This window comes from Ptychodera flava, chromosome 15 (assembly GCF_041260155.1).
Source record: "Ptychodera flava strain L36383 chromosome 15, AS_Pfla_20210202, whole genome shotgun sequence".
NCBI classification, from domain to species: Eukaryota; Metazoa; Hemichordata; class Enteropneusta; family Ptychoderidae; genus Ptychodera; species Ptychodera flava.
Window position 1 is genome coordinate 15,323,315 of NC_091942.1, and position 18,433 is coordinate 15,341,747.

At 37.2% G+C, this 18,433-nt stretch overlaps 1 protein-coding gene and 1 long non-coding RNA gene across 15 annotated transcripts in view; one reads left to right on the forward strand and one right to left on the reverse strand.

Annotated features, from left to right (window-relative positions):
• LOC139151296 (uncharacterized) overlaps nucleotides 1-4,689 on the forward strand; it is a 65,017-nt gene extending 60,328 nt beyond the window's left edge. For all 14 annotated transcript variants that reach the window (XR_011556388.1, XR_011556385.1, XR_011556386.1 and 11 more), the window contains 3 exons: nucleotides 13-50; nucleotides 3,096-3,264; nucleotides 4,046-4,689. This is a non-coding gene — a long non-coding RNA (uncharacterized lncRNA). The remainder of the gene's footprint in view (nucleotides 1-12; nucleotides 51-3,095; nucleotides 3,265-4,045) is intronic.
• A 1,490-nt stretch (nucleotides 4,690-6,179) lies between these two features.
• Nucleotides 6,180-18,433, reverse strand: part of LOC139151291 (uncharacterized) — a 29,196-nt gene continuing 16,942 nt past the window's right edge. Inside the window, exons 7-13 of the mRNA XM_070723975.1 lie at nucleotides 17,912-18,059; nucleotides 15,123-15,296; nucleotides 14,265-14,358; nucleotides 13,117-13,272; nucleotides 12,608-12,836; nucleotides 10,621-11,817; nucleotides 6,180-10,000 (exon numbers count right to left, since the gene is read on the reverse strand). Of these exons, the coding sequence (XP_070580076.1) occupies nucleotides 9,672-10,000; nucleotides 10,621-11,817; nucleotides 12,608-12,836; nucleotides 13,117-13,272; nucleotides 14,265-14,358; nucleotides 15,123-15,296; nucleotides 17,912-18,059 (2,327 nt within the window). The 3' untranslated portion in view covers nucleotides 6,180-9,671. The remainder of the gene's footprint in view (nucleotides 10,001-10,620; nucleotides 11,818-12,607; nucleotides 12,837-13,116; nucleotides 13,273-14,264; nucleotides 14,359-15,122; nucleotides 15,297-17,911; nucleotides 18,060-18,433) is intronic.

Below are 18,433 nucleotides of genomic sequence, written 5' to 3' on the forward strand. Positions count from 1 at the left end.
GTTACTCTTTAGGGCCAGGAGTTAAAACATACAGAAATAGAAACGAAAAGGTGAGTTAATATAAGATCTTTCTGCTCTGTTTTGTCGATGTCACGTTTCCAGAAACAACTTGTGAATTGCCATGTTGGCCATTGTGTTCAGAAAAGTGTCTTCCAAACAAAATTGGTGACAAAGTTTATACTACAATGATTAACTTTTATCCCAGGGGAAGGAAAGAAAATACACAAAGAAAAAAAGTACAACTGGAACGTGTTATACTGATATTAACTCCATGTAAAATTACAGCTGATTTCATTGACGTTAAAGGTATACTGTCACCTGTTCCAATTTTGCAACAGTTACCATTGAAAGAGAAAATCTAACCAATCATAAATTTTAAGCGGGTATCTGCCATTTTAAAAACAGTGCCCTCACATGGGCATTTTGAATATCAAGGAACGCCCCTTTGACCATATATGGGCATTGTTAGATTACAGGTGAGTGTATACCTTTAAACAAAAGACCTCTATCCTCAGTGTCCTCCATATTAAGAAAAGCAGGCATTTGCATAATGATGTATATTTTGCATATTCTTTTTTATGCAAATTATTTGTGTATGTGTTAATTATTAATATATGAATAGATTTGTCTAAACCGTGGTGGCCCACCTCTGTAAATTCCTTGTATTGGAATTAAAGAAGTAAATGAACCACCAGTGCTTTTACAATACTTGTGCAGAAAACCGTTATACATATGTCATTCAAAGCAGCCCGTTTTTAACCCTTAAAACGCCATGCCCGTATATATCCTTACACGCCAAACTCACGCTCAGCGCCATGCACGGATATATCCGTACACGGCCTGAGGTTCGCTCAGGCAAAGTTTGGAACTTGATTTCCCGCGTTTAACAGGTCACCTGACAAATAAATCACATTCCTTACCCTTTGAACCCACTTCAGGTCCATATAAGGACTAAAATAATGACATCATCAGTTGTAGCTACGGCAATTTCCAGTAATTTGAGCGACCTTTCGAGGAAATCGGGTCGACTATTTTTACCGTGAATATCTAATCAGATCTGGTCGCTGACTTCGCCGAAGTGAGAGACATTCTGAACGCTTTTTCCTGCTGTACATCCTAAAGACGATCGTTTTGTGACAAGTTATTGGCCATTTCTTTATAGAAATGACATATTTTCGTATTTTTGGGGGATAATCTCTGAGAAAATGAAGACTTTTTTTGATCGGCCGAACGTGATTTTGAAGTTGAACAGCGGCTTGAATGGCGTCACACGGATTATCGCATTGACCAGCCTCTCTGAAAGCTCAAGTTTGAGTATGTCAGTTCAGTTTTCTAGGCCGAAAACACTAATGATGAAGAAATTTGAAAGGATTTTCACGAAATCTTAATTTAATATGTGACTTTGGAGCGATCAGGTCTGTTTATGTCAAGTAAACTTTGGTATCGCGGCATTCTTCACCGTGTATCGAGACGGCCAAGATGGCCGCCGATCACGGGTTTGTGTGTACAAACGTACAACACGGCACGTTCCGAACTGTTGATCTCGCGTCATATTCCTACGTCTATAACATATTCTTTTGTCGAAATATACCCGATATGTAATTATTTATATCATATCTATTGGTTTCTGTTCATTTACTGGCGAATTATGTTGCGTGCTTGTCAAAATACGTGATCAAACTTTCATATGTGTTCACATTGACTGTCATGATTTACGGAGACGTCGCGATCAAACGTCAGGGCCAGTACGGTTATCGAAAGCGTTCAGAGGCGAATGTCGTTCTTATTGTACCTCAAACTTATTTTATTTAGTTCTTGAATCAAATTTATTTTCTCAGAAGTTCAGGTAGCGCGTTTTTTTGGTGAAATTTTTCGTCGTTTGCCAATCACGGGTAGCTAATAAAGTAGCTGAATACAGGCTCTGATTTGAACTGCCTTGTAAGATGGCAGCTTGTTCATGATATCAATCAAATTAGTTGTTTGTGTTTACTTGCAATGCCAAAATCTTTCAAACATATCCTTTCTAACTTTAATGGCAACATTCATTCCAAAACAACAACAATTGAATTATATCTGATAGCAATCAGAATCCAAATAAAAAAATAAAAACAAAGATTTTTCCGGTTACATGGTTTCACCGTTCGATGCAGAAAGAATACACAAACAAACAAACAAACAACAAATAAATAAATAAACGACAAATGAATATAAGATGTTTTACGAAATTCAATCATGTTGCTGATTAAAATTGTGTCTTGAGCTATATTTCACTTGTGTTATATGCTTTTGTGTAGCTGTGTGAAGGTGTGTTGAAGGGTATGTGGTATTTGTATTATTGACAAATATCAACAATTGTTTGTTTGTTTATTATTTACATTTGATAAGTTTCGCTGCTGAAAATTTTCACACAAAATTTGTGTCTTTTCATGACATTTAAAATGTGTAAAAGTTTGCAGGTTTTTGGACTATAAGATCTATTTTTAGAGTCTTTTATTCATTTTCAATACATTTTGAACCAAAAATGTGCATTTTAAGCCCATTTTCCCACCCCCCTTTTGCTAAACCAAACATGGAAAAACTTCTCTAAGCTTCTCCATTTCCTGATCTTTGAAATTCATAGTGGTTTGGCTGGGCTTCCAATCACAGGAAACACACTGTACCTGTCTAAAAGAAGTGAACATGTCAAGTTTATTGGTTCAAAAAGTTCTTGGCATGGGAGGCTACATTGCATGAAAGTCTATGGCGTCTTAAGGGTAATGTGAAACAGCTGAGTTAATTTGAAATTAAATACGATAATAGCACTTTCCTGTTGAATGATGAAGAGAATGTTGACACTTACAGGACATTTCATGTCTGTCAGGAGCCATTGCTGGTCAGTGTTGTGGATGATGATTGTTTTGTATTTCTGACACCTAATGTGAGTGTCTTCATGGACTCTATGTACGTAGTCTTATACAATCTGACACAACAAGAACTACAGCTGTGATGTTGGTTCCTGATATGCTTAGAGTAGCAACACTTTTCACTACCCTTTCAGGCAAGGTGTTAGGTTACCTATTGCTGAAGTGTTCTTTCTTGTATATTACTTGCTTTAGGGTGAAGAGATGGTGTTTCGCACCTGCTCAGGATTGAGATGAAGGGGAGAAATAGTTGCACATATTACCATACAATAGTATCAGACGACAATTGAAGATGTGCAAAATGTATTTTTGTTTTACGAACAGCACAATTCAAAGCACCGTGCAGAGCAGTTAAATATTGGAGGTGAGCAGATTAGAGTGGTTAAGACATTGGAGACGCCATTTTGTGCAAGTATGCCTGCCAGAGAGAGACAATGTGTCCAAAATATCGAAAGTTGAAAAAGATTTGTGACAGCTGCTGTGTTTGAAGCCTGTCAATGATGACAGAATTGTTCTCAATGACTTGGGACAGTACATGAGTATTTCATGTATCCCCAGCATTGTAAACTGATTATTGATCCCGAATCTGAATACAGGTGTTTGTACGTGCACGTACACACACAGCTCCGACAAGCACACAAAAGTGCAAGGTGGCGCCCTCAATGAAAACCTACCAAATTTCACCATAACACTCCTCCTGTTTGGTTTCATTTCCATCCCAATTTTGAATACATTTGGGTTTATCATTCAGGGATTACATTTGTCATTTACCAGTGATTATAGTTTATCATTTTACAAATATTTAACAATTTATTGCCGACAAATTTGTCTCAATACATCAATCAAAAATTTGAAGATATTTCACAATGTTACATATTGTCAACTTTTTGTTACAATTTTGTCACTCACAAATTTGTCATGGTCCATTGCTTGCAAATTTGTTACCACATCCCTCACAAGTTTGTTACAATTTATCAAGGAAAAATGTGTGACCATTTGTCACTTATCAGTTCAATCCCATTCATGTTTTGTTGGTGCCAGGACACATCTCGTTCATGAAAACCATACAATTATACAACATCAGTCATCCTGTAGCTTTTGGTTTCATACTTCTTTCTTTTTGTTGACTTTCACTGTTGTTACAGATTATGCAAGTGTCGTGGACTCAAGATCTTGGTGGCAGAATCTAATTTGCAAGCCCGTCAACACTCTCCAACTCTGAGAGGGAAGGAATCTTGCTTTTCACCACTGGCGTCGCCATTTGCAAAACAGACTTCTCACTAGATCATGAAAATACTGCAATTTCTGCAAGCTCAAAAATTTAACATCTATTTCATTCAAATTATGGCCATAAAAACAACATGAAAATTCCAGATTAAGATATCAGCTAAGGTCAGTCAGTTGAGGTCTTTAGATTTATATCAGAGATTACTTGTGGATCAGAAATTTCTGGCAATACATTGTGTTCAAATTCTGATATGACGAGTCTTGACATGGGAGACTCTGACCTTTAGTTGAAGTTCTTTCTGAAAACAAACACCAATGTGTAAGATTGCTGCCAAATGTGCAAGTTATGCAACCCATTTTAGCTTATTATTATCACACTTTTAGTATCAACATGACAAAGGATATTTAAATATTGTAATTTTCTAGTGACTCTGTCAAATGTTCACAAGTAGCTTCTTAATTGCCATACTTGCCAAATGTTGTCGTGTGATTGACAATGTCGGAAAAAAACTGCCAATTTTAATTATTTTGGAAATAAAGAAACACATTGTATTAGAATAGACATCCTTGTGATTGTTTCTTTGTTTTCCCTGACATTTGAGGTCATAATTCTCATTGGACCAGAAATAATCATGTGATCAGTGAAAGCCTACGTGGTTTTATTGGTCTTCTACGCTTGCAAAGTTCCATTAAGGCTGCCAAGTGATTTATTCACCCCCACCTCCCACCATCCAGGTCAAAGTATGGATGCTTTTCAACTCTCAGAACTGCAGGATCTGGCACATTTGTCAGGTGTATGCTACAGCGTTTTGAGATCGAATCCAATATGGCTTCCTGTTCTGTTGTTTTCATCCATATGAGGAAGCAAAATGCCAGATCAATTCATAAATGTAAGCAATATGGAGGGCTGCGTGTCACATTGTTTCACATCATCTATCTACTTTAGTCAATTCTAAATTCTATGCAGGAATGAATGGATCAATATCCAAACAGTCCCTGCATGTGTATAATTCTGTCAAATCTAGCTGATCTCAGGACAGTGGTATGTATATTGCCCAGTATGGCTGTCTAATTGCAACTATCATCTGTGTCGTGTATGGTTGCACCAAATTTCACTGAGGTGACTTTCATATGATCACTAGTACATATGAAATTCTGTTGATTGCTGCCTGGAACAATTGTCCAGAGTAACTCTTCAAATGGTCTCTCACATTATGGCTCTCATGACGTGTGTACATCAAGCATAACAGCAGTAGGCAGCCCTGATGCAATTTCATCTCAAAAGCAGTTGTGAATGGGATGATCTGGGAAATTCCAAAATTAGTGTGTTATTTGCTTACAGTTAAGTTGTCACCTAAAATGGAAAGCTACTAGCAGTAAGACTACTTTGTGAAGTGTTTGGAATATTTGGTGGCTGGAAAACGCCAGGCGAAATCACGCCAAAGTGGAGATTTTTAAAGGACTCTCCCATACTACATCAGTGAAAATATGCCAAAATATATATTCATTTGAGAAAATGTCCATTGTTCACCCAGTCTTCAGTTTTACCAAAATACTTCATGTACCAACAGTGTCCCAGGCCAGGTAGTGAGAAAAAACAAACAGCCATAATTTGTCAAAAAGTGGTGGAATTTATGAAGTAGCTTCAGAAAGACCCTGTTTTCACAAAGGATTGTTTGTTCATTTACATGTGAGTGGTTTATTTACAAAGCTATAAAGAAATAAAAGTTAAGCAATTGTGGATGTAAATCATAGGACTGCAAACCAACTGCTGTTGAAATTCTATACAATATTATTATAAATCACAAAGGTTACAAAAGGACAATGGGTATAAATTTTTGCCTGTGTCACCCCACTGCCCACAAGAGGGATTCAGTGGGTTGATGCTAGGTCAGAGTATACCATATCATGTTGATTTATATTGCCTGTTTACGGGTGATTTTGTGTATATTGACCTAATTTTGTGTGGCCCATTTTCAGATGAGGTCAAAAGCGACTGATCCACTTTTGTATCTTACAAAATTTATGCTCTGATAATTAAAGAGACCTAGATAATGCTTGTAACAGTTTTTATTCAAAAATAGTCAAATTTACACCTTTATACTGGTATCTTGATTACCGTACATAATCTGAAAATCATGAAGTCACATAAATTTGTGCATATACTTACATCTGAACATGCCAAAATGCCAAAACTCGTATGAAAACCTGTTCACTTATCACACAAAGTACCAGAAACGGAATACTATCTGCTGTTTGAATAGTTTTCCAAATAGTCCATCCATTGAATTTTTTGTTAGACATAATCACACACCTAGATTTCCACACACTGTCCCCCCAAATCACAAAATTTTAAGTTTTTGTTGTAAAAAATTCGTACACTCAAATAACACAACTTTCAAAATCATAGATGCGTACCCTGAGAAAAGTACATTCTGGGCCTGGGTACAACTTTATGACTAAAAAGCTGACAATATACTGGGTTTATTGATGGCGTATTTGAGCTGTCTGATGGAGGCGATTATTTGTGGTGATTTTGGTGCGCTGTGCCCTAGGAAAATCAGCTATTCTTGGATAAAAAATATGGTCATTCTTCAAATATAAAAAATAGGCATTTACATGGGTCATAGTGTTTGGACTTCAGGAAAGCAGAACCATGTTTGCACAAGGAATAATTTGCATAACTACCTCAGACTTGTGGAAAATAAAAGATGTTATCTGAAAATTGCAACACCCCCCACCCCCATTTGACTTTTCAGAATACGGAAAAGGAAAACGTATATTCTGGTTAAGAATTGAAACCCCCTTTACTTGGATTGATATTACTTTATTAGATTACACTGTCATTGTCCATTCTACAGAAAATTTATTTTTTCAGTGAAGCTTGCTTGTGACCCTAAGCTTTGGAAATTTTCCACTTGTCATAACCATTGAAAAATATAACTATATAATCTTGTACATGAACTGATAAGTTAAGGTGCTCGTCATGCAGTACCAGATATGTGATTGAAACTTTTCTATTTTAATAGTCTTCATCTGTAGTTGTAACTGGGATGTAGGATGCAGATTGTTATGTTAGAAATTCCCAGCCGAGTCAAGATAATTCTACTTTCTGTAGAGCCAGCAATCATACCTGTTAAAAACAGTTTGTGATTATCTTCTTAAAGCATTTTTGAAAATATGTCTTTTTGATTAAAGCTTGTGAGACAAGGTGAATGACACATAAACTTGCCACATGAAACACTACAACCAATTGGTTCATTTCAAAGGCTGGTGACTCTAGGACCATTTAAAAAAGGCAGATACAAACACTGCTGATATTTTAAAAAGAAATTCATTGTTCCTTGAGATAAAAACATCTGCTTTGAAAAGTGCGTATAAAAATAATAAAAACACCATTACCACATTTGCAAGTTTAGAGTTTGGTGGAAAAGTAAATAATTCACAACAAACTTGCAAATTGATCTCTGAAAGGAACAAGAGCTGCAAACATTTTCATTAATTTTGTTCAGTAAACAAGTACACTCCTAAATTGTTTTCCCTAGAGTGTGTTGAGATACAAAGAATTAGCCATACAAACACCACAATGTGTACAATATATGATATCATTGTTGACAAATTAATTTTAGGCCGAATTAGAATTCAACTGTCAATAATAACATTGAATATTATACACCTACAAACTGTATTGAAAAGCTTAACACTAAGGAAAACAAAACACTGCATTTTACACACATGGGGGAAAAAAGATTGGGAAGATTCATAAAAAAGTTACAGATATTTGACATCCCTTTTGGCGTTGATAGGTCTTTGTACCAGCCTTGAGGCACAGGAATGCATGTGATGTGTTTGTCGGCTATGGTAACTCGATGTCAGCACCGACGAAATCAACTGATCGCTCTTTTATCTCACAGCATCACTTCAAAACTACATTTAGGTGGGAAATGGTAGAAGCGATGGTACTGTCATAATTTTTTATTCAGTCTCTGGTTTATAAAATGGTGTGATAGGTAGTTTGTACAGAGCAGTGCTCAATGACTGTAGATACAGTGCGTTGACAGAGGTATACATCCTGCTGTGCATATTTGGTGGGTGGAGGGATTGTGGGGTGGACCGAAGGAAACATATATGATGCATGCTTTACAGCTACCATACATGAAGTTGTCAATTCGATGGTATCACAGTTCATCAATCAAATCCGGACTATGAAATGATGAATCATTTAACATGCAAAACCTGAAGTAAACTCATGTTAAAGTTTGCCTCAGGCTGAAAAGCCACTGACACATTCTAAATGTGTTTTTCTATGTAAATTTATACTTTGGTTGAATCAAAGTAGGCAAAGATTAACAAAGCTTATGCGTATTGATAACATGCTTTATAAAAAGGAATTAACTATTGCACAGGCAACATTTGTAAATGTGATACAAGTTGGATGTTGAATTGTCTTGTTATATCTCTTCCAATAATATTAACCCTTTGACCGCCACATTTTCCCGCCTAAATTTTGAAGCAAAATTTTTCATATCTTCTTTCATTTTTAACTGATACTGTGTTCCACTTTCAACACAAAATGTATAGCGTGGCACTGGTTTAGATTTTGGTCAAAATTATAACAAATTATCATACATACTTTATCTAATTACAGCAGATAATAAGCAGACTATTTTGTGGAAGGAGTTACTATGGTGATCAAAGGGTTAAACTAAGTCTGCTTTCAAACATCAGTTTTAACAAAAATATACATACACATACCCATGACTACGACTTCTTCAATATCTGTCAACTTTCATATCACATTTTATCAAATTATATACAAAAAAAGATGCATAAAAAAATACAATTATCTCTCAGTAGTAGAATCTCTACATGGATTTAAATTTCAAAATAAATGTCACAGCGCCCTCAACAGTTAAGTATTATTTTAAATCAACCTGCTATAAGCTTCAGAATGTCTTTATTAGTATGGAGCAAGCTAACATGTAGATTACTACCTGACACATGAACTATCCTAATTTTTGACACAGTATGACAATGAAGTCATTTCTGCTGAATTCAAATCATGGTCTCTAAGGTTCAAGCAATATGACAGCAAATTTAATAGCAAAATGTTGAAAACTCCCCGGCTATATCCCTTGACCTCCCATTCACAAACAACCAACTATCCGCTGTTGGTACGAGAAATTCACTTAAAAAGTCCGCAAAGTGCACCCTATCTATTGAACTGTGCACCTGGTAAGCATAGCAAAACTGATTGTGACTCATAGTCATTTGCATAAAATCAGGAACAATCCAGAGTTTGCTAATCATTGGTAATTGAAAAGGAAACCGATGTACAACCCAACTTTTTAATATTCTGTATTTACAGATCTCATGGCAAGACGGTGTTAGCAAGTTTTTATATAAATCTTACAAAAAGTATAATTTCTCTTTTATATTATTGCTGTCTGCATTGTTAGATATTCAGATTATTTTTTGGCCATTCAGTAAATCTGAATCCATAAAGTCTTGTTCAGAGTGATGCACTCTGACTTTTTCTCATAACTATTTATGTGGGATTTTGTAATGGCCGTCCCCTCGCGTCCCCATGTAGCCAAGCCACGTCTGCGACTCAGTTGGCAGGAATGTGAAATGCTCTTCCGGCTCTGTCGTGTTGGTTTCGCCAACTTTCACATCCTTTGAAATGCTGAAATATTCTTCCTTCAACTCTATTCTCTCACCGCTCTTGATCATGTCTGAAAGACTGACTTTGTGAGCCACTGTTTTGTAGCCGTTGACGGCGCCAACGTAGCCGCCTGTGATGTCATAGTACATGGTCGCAAATCCGACCAATCCAAAGTAGTAGAGTTGTCCCCTGATTTCACCGATGGCACCTGTATTCAATAGTTACAAAGAAACTTACATGACTACAGACTATTAAACAATCAGATACATGTACATATATACTGCGTAACAAATACAGATAACAGATATTGAAGGGACACTGACGGTATCTTTCGATGTCCTTTTTTGTTTTCATTTTACATATGAAGCACACTTTGCAACTTCCTAAAACATGTTTAGATACACTGTAATTTGCTTATCAACTCTGACTGCACTTGTATTTTTGACATTTGAGTTTTAGCTCAGACTAGAATTCAAATGTTCGTGATAACAGGGCATTTCAAATAAATCAAACTATGATCTTGATATCAACGCTATGATCGCAATCAAAAGCATCGCTATTTTATCCCCCAAGGAGTAATCCGTCATGATGGACAGGTTTTCCGTACAAGTTTTTATATGTCCTCAGGGATGAAGCTTTAATTCATAGCAGGGCTTGATATTAACAGTATCCGTTGGTTAACTATTTTGGGAACTATTAGCCGGTACATAGCTCTTTGCATGTATCTGTGGCAAAACACCATCACCACATTACCATGAATTATTAATGAATCATGCCAGAGAGCTGAATGAAATGCATTTCAATGTCAAATACTGAACATCTTCCTACCTGTTGGTCTTACAACAACTGATTCTGTGACGCACAGTTCTCCGTCGCTGGTCAGCACCACAGTCTTTTTGACCTCATCGGCATCAGTTGTGTTCCCTTCATCCATGTCGCCATGACGACGTTTCCTTGATTGCTGATGGTACTGGTTTTTGTGACCTTGATTCCTATGACCTGGTGGTGGTCTTGCTGGCACTGTCTTTGGTTTTGGAGTTGTCATGATGTGTCTTTGCGTGGCTTCCGTGACAACTGTGTTGGTTTCATGCTTGTCTCCTGCAGGCGCATTTGGTTTGTTTTTTACATTCATTCTATGAGTTGGCATGTTTGGTCTTTTGTAAATTTTCTTCAAATCTGGCTTTGTAGTCACCTTTAGTGCTTCACTGTTTTCATGTGAAGTAGTTTGTGCTTCTTTCTTTGATCTTGTTGTCAATTTCACAATCAGTTCTGGTTTTTCTTCCTCTTTGGATCTGGATTGTATTTCTTGTGGTGGTACTGTTGGCATTACGGTGGCCTGCTTTTGGGTTGATGGCTTCATTGTTATTGGCTTCGTGGTTGATGGCTTCATGGTTGATGGTTTTTTGGTTGATGCTTTCACTGTTGTTGGCTTTATTGTTGTTGGCTTTTTGGTTGTTGGTTTTATGGTTGATGGTTTCATGGTTGTTGGCTTCATGGTTGATGGCTTTTTGGTTGATGGTTTCATGGTTGTTGGCTTTATGGTTGTTGGTTTCATGGTTGTTGGATGTTTGGTCACTGGCTTTTTGATTGTTTGTTTCGGCTTGTGTGCTTTGTGAGACTTCTCTTTCGGTAACTTCTGTGGCTTTTCTGTTTGTGGTCTCATGACCGCATCATGGTCAGGCTCCACTGACACAGACTCAAAAGGTTGTTCCGGTGGTCCATCATCGTAACTATCAGACATCATCATCAAAACATGATCCATTATGTAATACATCATCATATAGTGGACATCATCCTTGGACATTTTCAGGTCCTTATACAAATCTTGTACATATTGCTGCAGTTGATTAATTTCCTTATCTGGAATGCCTTTCATTGTGTCTTGGATGATCTTTTTCTTGGGTGCTGGCAAAATTTTAACTCTCTGCAGTCGTTCGTCTTTGACTGACGTCATCTCCTCTGTTGATAGTTCCTCAACGTTGTCGTATTTGTTGATGCCTGGCATGATGTTGCTGTAGAGTATATCTGAATGGAAAATAACAGTCAGGAAAATTCAGAAATTTGAAATCAAGACTTATTCCCAATTCAGTCCAAAATAGAAGAGAACTCTTTTGACTCTGAACATCAGCTATGATACTCCGTACACCATTAGAACATCACCTCCTTTAAAGGTATACAGTCACCTGTAATCTAAATATGCCCATATATGGTCAAAGGGGTGTTCCTTGATATTCAAAATGTCCATGTGAGGGCACTATTTTTAAAAAGCGGCCACCTGCTTATAAATAATTAACAAAATCTGTGATTGGTTAGATTTTCTCTTTCCATGGTAACTGTGGCAAAATAGGAGCAGGTGACAGTATAAATGCTAATCATATAATACATAATATTCAATCCACCAGTCTCACTGAAAGCAGTACATAGTAAACCAGTAAAAGTCCTCAGCAAATTGATTTCACCTGAATGAAAGCACAGACTATAAAAAAAGTATTTTGTAGGATACCATCAAGAGCCTAATATGTAAATTCAGGATTGAAACTCATAAAAGAAATTCCTAACACACACCCTCTGCCTCTGAATAGAGATTGGGTGATGTATCTATTGAATCTGACACTTCTTGACTCAATCACAAAAGTGTGTTATTGGCCTATTATCTGACCTATTATGACCTATTATCTGTCGGCCTCTAACCAACCACACAGTGTTTTCATTACCACAAGCTCCTCTGACCTTGGCACTGCGATACCAATCATTCCCAGAATTCATACTCTTCAATTTTTTCTCAACTGTAGAGGGCGACTGATGTTGTACTTACTGTATTTGATCTTTGTAGACTCTGCTTCCAGGAGTTTGATGGGTGTTTTACTGTAATCTCTATCAAGCAGAAACACTTCTCCGGTGAAATCATTTTGTTTCTCACAGCTTTTCAGATGTTCATCCCCATCATCATCATCATCATCATCATCATCATCATCATCATCATCATCATGTTCCTTCGCCTGATCAGAGTCATCATCACCATGACGACTTGTCCTCTTCGTTATCTGTTATTGATGTGAAAGGGTTGGTAATACATTGGTTTGAGATTAGAGACAAGGGCGTTAGGGATCGGGAATACCATTTGATGGCACTGTTGAGGATACCGCGAATGTAAAATTCCTCAAGACGCTGGGGGAATACTCAAGATCCTCACTAGAGAAGGGGTTCTGATTCTCCAATGACAACCTACCAGCTTCTTAAAATTTCCTGACGAGGCATAGATTTGCATATGACTGAAGTTCATCAACAGATTTGACCAATCAGATGATTTCAATGGCATACTTACTCTCTATCAATGATGTGTCCCTCTCTGCCTTGGACCCAGAAAACGAAGACATCTTTGTGGTATCCGGTTTGTAACACCAGTGGTGATGACATGGTGTACTTGGATGACTTGAGGTTCCATAGAATTTCACCAGTTTTACCATCTAAGATGGTATGCTTTGAAAAACACAAATGAGAGAAGGGACTTATGGGAGATGTACAACATCGTTTACAGGTCAACATATACATACCAGTACTGGACAAATGTTTCAATTTGCGGTTAAAGTATCCTAACAGACACAGGTCATCAAGAAAATTTCTCGGGGCCAGATAATCAAACTAAGATTTTTTGATCAAAAACGACAAAAATATTCACAAGAGCACAATTTTGTTAGTTTTATGATAATAAAACTAAACAAACTGACTAACCTGATTATCAAAAAAAATTTTGGCAAGCACTTTATGGTTGGATTATTTTATAAAAAACGACAATCTGTCATAAAAAAACAGTGTTTCCAACTTTGCCATGATTTGAAGCAGTCTGCACAAAGATTTCAAAAGTGACTTAATAATGTATATTACACAGCAACAGAGTGAGTGGTTTCTTAGAACATTTTCACCAATACTATTATACTCCCTTTGAACAAAATTGGTAATTACGGTAGCTCACATCAAAATGAAAAAGAAAGTCTACAGCAATGCCAAGGCTATGAGTTGGGTACCACCAGTGATTTCAACAATATTTTCGCAACTTTTCTTGTAATATCGGTTTATTTACATATCTAGACCCGGACATTGCAATGGCCAGATGGATACAGAATGTATAATAAACCGTACAGACATCAGATGAATTAATAACTATTTCCTACACACTCCTATTGAAATATGAACATATGTCACTTACAATCTAAAAATATACACTATTGTCACTTATTTTAACCTATTTTTGTACTATATACTACCGGTAATAAATAGACAAATTTCTAACTTTACAACTGTCTGCTTTTCACATAGACCATTTATCAGAAATTTCTGAATTTATTCGGTGTGATGGACAGAATGAAACAGAGTCTACTGGTATTAAACCAGTCAGTAGTTGTAACACTGCACTACTGCAGGAAATATTGTTAAAAAAAACAAAACAATTCAAAATGCTGGTTTCAACTTACAATGGTCAGATTGTACTTCTCCCACACTCCTAAATTGAGATGGACCATCAAGTCTAATGTGTCGTCATCGTTGAAATAACCAAGAGCTGGAATACTGGAAATCGGTTAATAAAATTATTGATAATTTTCCTTTCTGTGCAGTCAGTACCTTACTTCATTCAGTCACTGTTGTTACCATGTTCTGACTGACTCATGTTTTAACCTGTTCACCCCTGATTCCCTATAAACAGGTCCACAATCACCATGGACAACAATGGGTTTGGGCCAAACCATGGTGCTAGAGGGTTTACCTTCCCCTCCTAAATTTTGGTACAATGCTATTATAGTTTTCTGTGGTAAAGTTGAACCAACACCCTGACATGGGGTGAAAGGTTACGACAAAGTAATTGCTTCTCCTGTAATTTGAAATGACTATAATGCAAACAAAACCACGTGCACAAAATACAGAAATATGTTTATTTCCATACACACTTGTGCATATGGATTTGTTTGTACTGCTATCATGTGATTTCTTGGGCAAGTTGAGTAGAACGCCTTGCATCCTTTTTATTCTGGAGTAGAATCATTAATATACAACAAACAAGCTCCATGCAAAGATTTTAATAGGACAATGTATGGAGGAAGGAGACTGTCCTTATTTCAAGTACTATGAACTTTTCCTTCTCAGGAGTGTTGGTTTGAAACTTATATTTTTGATCAAAAATACAGCTGCAGTGGCAAACAGTTGAAGGAATGCTTCACGTGTACGGAATAAGAACCTAACAGGTACAACTGTGAGCCGTACAATTGCTATGTACGGCCGGTCATTCAGTGTCAATGTGTCATTGTATACATTTCAAGTACAAAACTTTCACTTACCTGTAAAATTGATAACCTTGAAACCGGGTGCCAGTTGTCCATATTGGCTGCAGTGTGGCACCATTCAACACCTCTATGGTTCCGTCAAAGACAGAGACTATGATGTCATCCACTTCATCACCGTCCATATCGGCAACCACAACCGGCACCATCACGCCCATCTCAGTTTTAGCACTTTCATGGACAGAAACAATCATGTAAAGAATTCAAATGAAATCAGCAGTTTTCCTGGAGTTATTTTGAAAAACGTAGAGAAGACATCATACTGTAATATACGCTGCATTAAGGTAGTGACTCAGGTTCGTTGGTCAATTTTAGCGATTTTGTGATTATTTCATATTCTGAACCCCTGAAATATGAAATCTCTATTAGAGAAAACTGTGAGGTAACATTGTACTGGGAAATGTCTGAAATTTTAGTGAAAACACGGCCTTCTAACCACTGCACGAGTTATTATTATCTTTTTGTTTTAACGGTCCGGATTACTGTCAGCATTATCGTTATACCTTGAAGGATATTATGTAAATTTTTACGCACTATGTTGCGCATGTGCGCACGTCTTCATAAGAGACGCAATTCCAACATGGCTGACAACAGTTGGCAGTATAAGTGGTGTAGAAAACGTAAACGGGGCCCAAAGAGACTCTATTTAATCTTCACTGGAAAATATGGTTCTAAAACAGCAGCCCATATTTTGGACTTAATTTTTAAATTGTAAATCCGACACTGTTATGTCGGTCTAGAGCACAGCAACGTACGCAAAATGTCGCTTCACGATCGGTGCCGGTCTATTTCTATCCGTGGTCAAGAGAGTGTCGCTGGATGTTGCGACACGTCGCCGTTTCAGTTTTACAATCAGTGAATCTGTCGAGTATCGCCTCAGTCGTTTATTTTAAGTCATGAAGAATCGCTTTTACGTGTAACTGAAGTTGATTTTGGTTTCATACCCGGGACCATAATAGTACATGTCACAGTCGAAAGCGAAATAGCGCACGAAAAACTCGGTATCATTCCTGATGGTGAGCAAAAAGACTGCAGCAGATCACATGTGAAAACTATAAACAAGTGCGACTTACTCGCATTCCTTGAACTTCTCAACTACAGAATTTTTTAGAGCATCGAGAGTTGGTCGTCTCATCTTCGAAAGCAAGCAAGCAAGTGACGTCCTGTACTATAGGCACAAAAATCGGCGCTAAAATGAACTTGACAACCATTTCATAATTGGTACGTGCATAAATTACGGGCTAAGAGACCGGAAGTCGAGCGCTTGCGTCGTCGGCAGAATAGACCTGTAAACCATTCCGGCTGTATTTTTTTAAACTTTTCTAGTCTTGTAACCAGACTCTAACTGTTACCAAACAGTGTACAGTTAATGTAATAATAAGCTAGATACGTATTTGACAAACAGATTATGCCCTGAATGATCTTTCTAGTGTTTATCGTGTAAATAGTACCCACCGCTTACGCTGACCAGCCTCATATTTCTACGCACAATTTTCATCATTTTTAGGCGAACTAGTGTTCAGGACTTGTCAGAAATTCTCCAATCTGATGCCCAATATTTAACCTAGACCCAGGTCGAATGAATTTTTTTTAAACGCCCAAAAATCTGACTTTTTCAGCGAGTTTGTGTGAAAAATGGGACATTTACATAAATCGTCGATTTTCTCAATGCCGATTGTTGCTATGTATGCTCACCTTCAAATGAGTGTAAGTCGGCGACGCGTGGGCGGATTTCCCCAATTCTTCGCAAGCTAACACTTCATGATTAGACCTGAAAAACCCTGTTTTAGATTTTTGATAAAGCCCCCTGAAGTGACGATAACTTGACAAACGTGAACAACAGACGATAATTTATGCGAAAATCCGACAGTTCACACTTCGAAGGCTCACTGTGCGGATACAAAAGCGAATTTCAAAAATCCAAAACACGTTTTTTCCCCCAGTATATCCAGCTGTCTAGTGCCGTTAACAGATCACTCACAGGTGCTACCAATTCTTACTCATACTTTTTTAAGTGAAAAAACTCAAAATCACACGTTTTTGACTTAAACAAACATACGAATGCATGTTTTGACAACTAAACATAATTTTTACGTTCTTCAAATATAGACCTAACAGAAAATGTACCACATGTTGGGTGTGAGACCCCGTTTTTTATGTGAAACTTTTGATTGAAAATATGTGTCAACGAACCTTAGTCACTACCTTAAACAGCAGTTGTATGGTCATACAAATGCCACCAAGGGCAATACTGGTGCATACAACCACTGAGGTCATATATCTCAGTGATGTTTTCAAGAGCCTGATTTCTTCACACTTCTTGAGTTTTGAAAGTCAGCAAAATGTGCAATCAGTAACTGGTTTTTTTTTAGTATGCTTACTGATGAGCATTTAACAAATGACCAAAGACATAGCTATATAGACACACTAATAGGTTATTGGACTTGGTGTGTATTACTTGATTTTCTGTGAATTGAGTTTGATGACAGTGTTACCAACAAAACCTTTTGGGCAAACACTGTTTGACGGGTGCACCAGACTGGCAGGAGCAAAGAAAGTCTGGTGAAATATCCTTACAATGGACTTCATGTTGCTTTTATTGTTTATTACAGATGGTTGCCATCTGCTACATACAAGATGTTTTTAGAAGCGTTGTGTTCATGAAATGAACTTATCTTTCACAAGACCACTGTCAAATCAGTACCCGTGGAAGACACACCATTCAATTCCCCTTTCTGTACCCCAACAAAACATATTTATGAAATCCAACTCAACATGCCAAATACCTGAAAATCTCAATGAATCCATTTTTATCCTTCTTATGCTTTCCCCATGGGTTAGTGTATATTCCAGGCAGTGAGGGGGCTCTGGCGCCTTCCTTCTGCTTGACAGTGTGGATGTACAAGTCTAGGAGAGAGATGGCCCACAAAGATCCTACAAGTGAAAAGGTACAGAAGCCGTTAATTGGGACTGGTCAGTTTCTTCGGCCTGGGGGGGGGCGGTGGATTATTTTTTTGCCGACGTCAAAAAGTGGCTGACCCCCCCTATTCCAAATTTTGAAACAGGGTGACCCCCCCTATTCCAAATTTCGAAAACAGGGTGACCCCCCCCCCCCCCCGCCACGCGACAACTGTAAATGTTATAATATAATACTGTAATATATATATATATATATATATATATATATATATATATATATATTATATATATATATATATATATATATATATATATATATATATGTGTGTGTTATATTTTACATACATTTATATTTTAAGTCATTCTGTCTTTTAATGAAATTGTTAGCA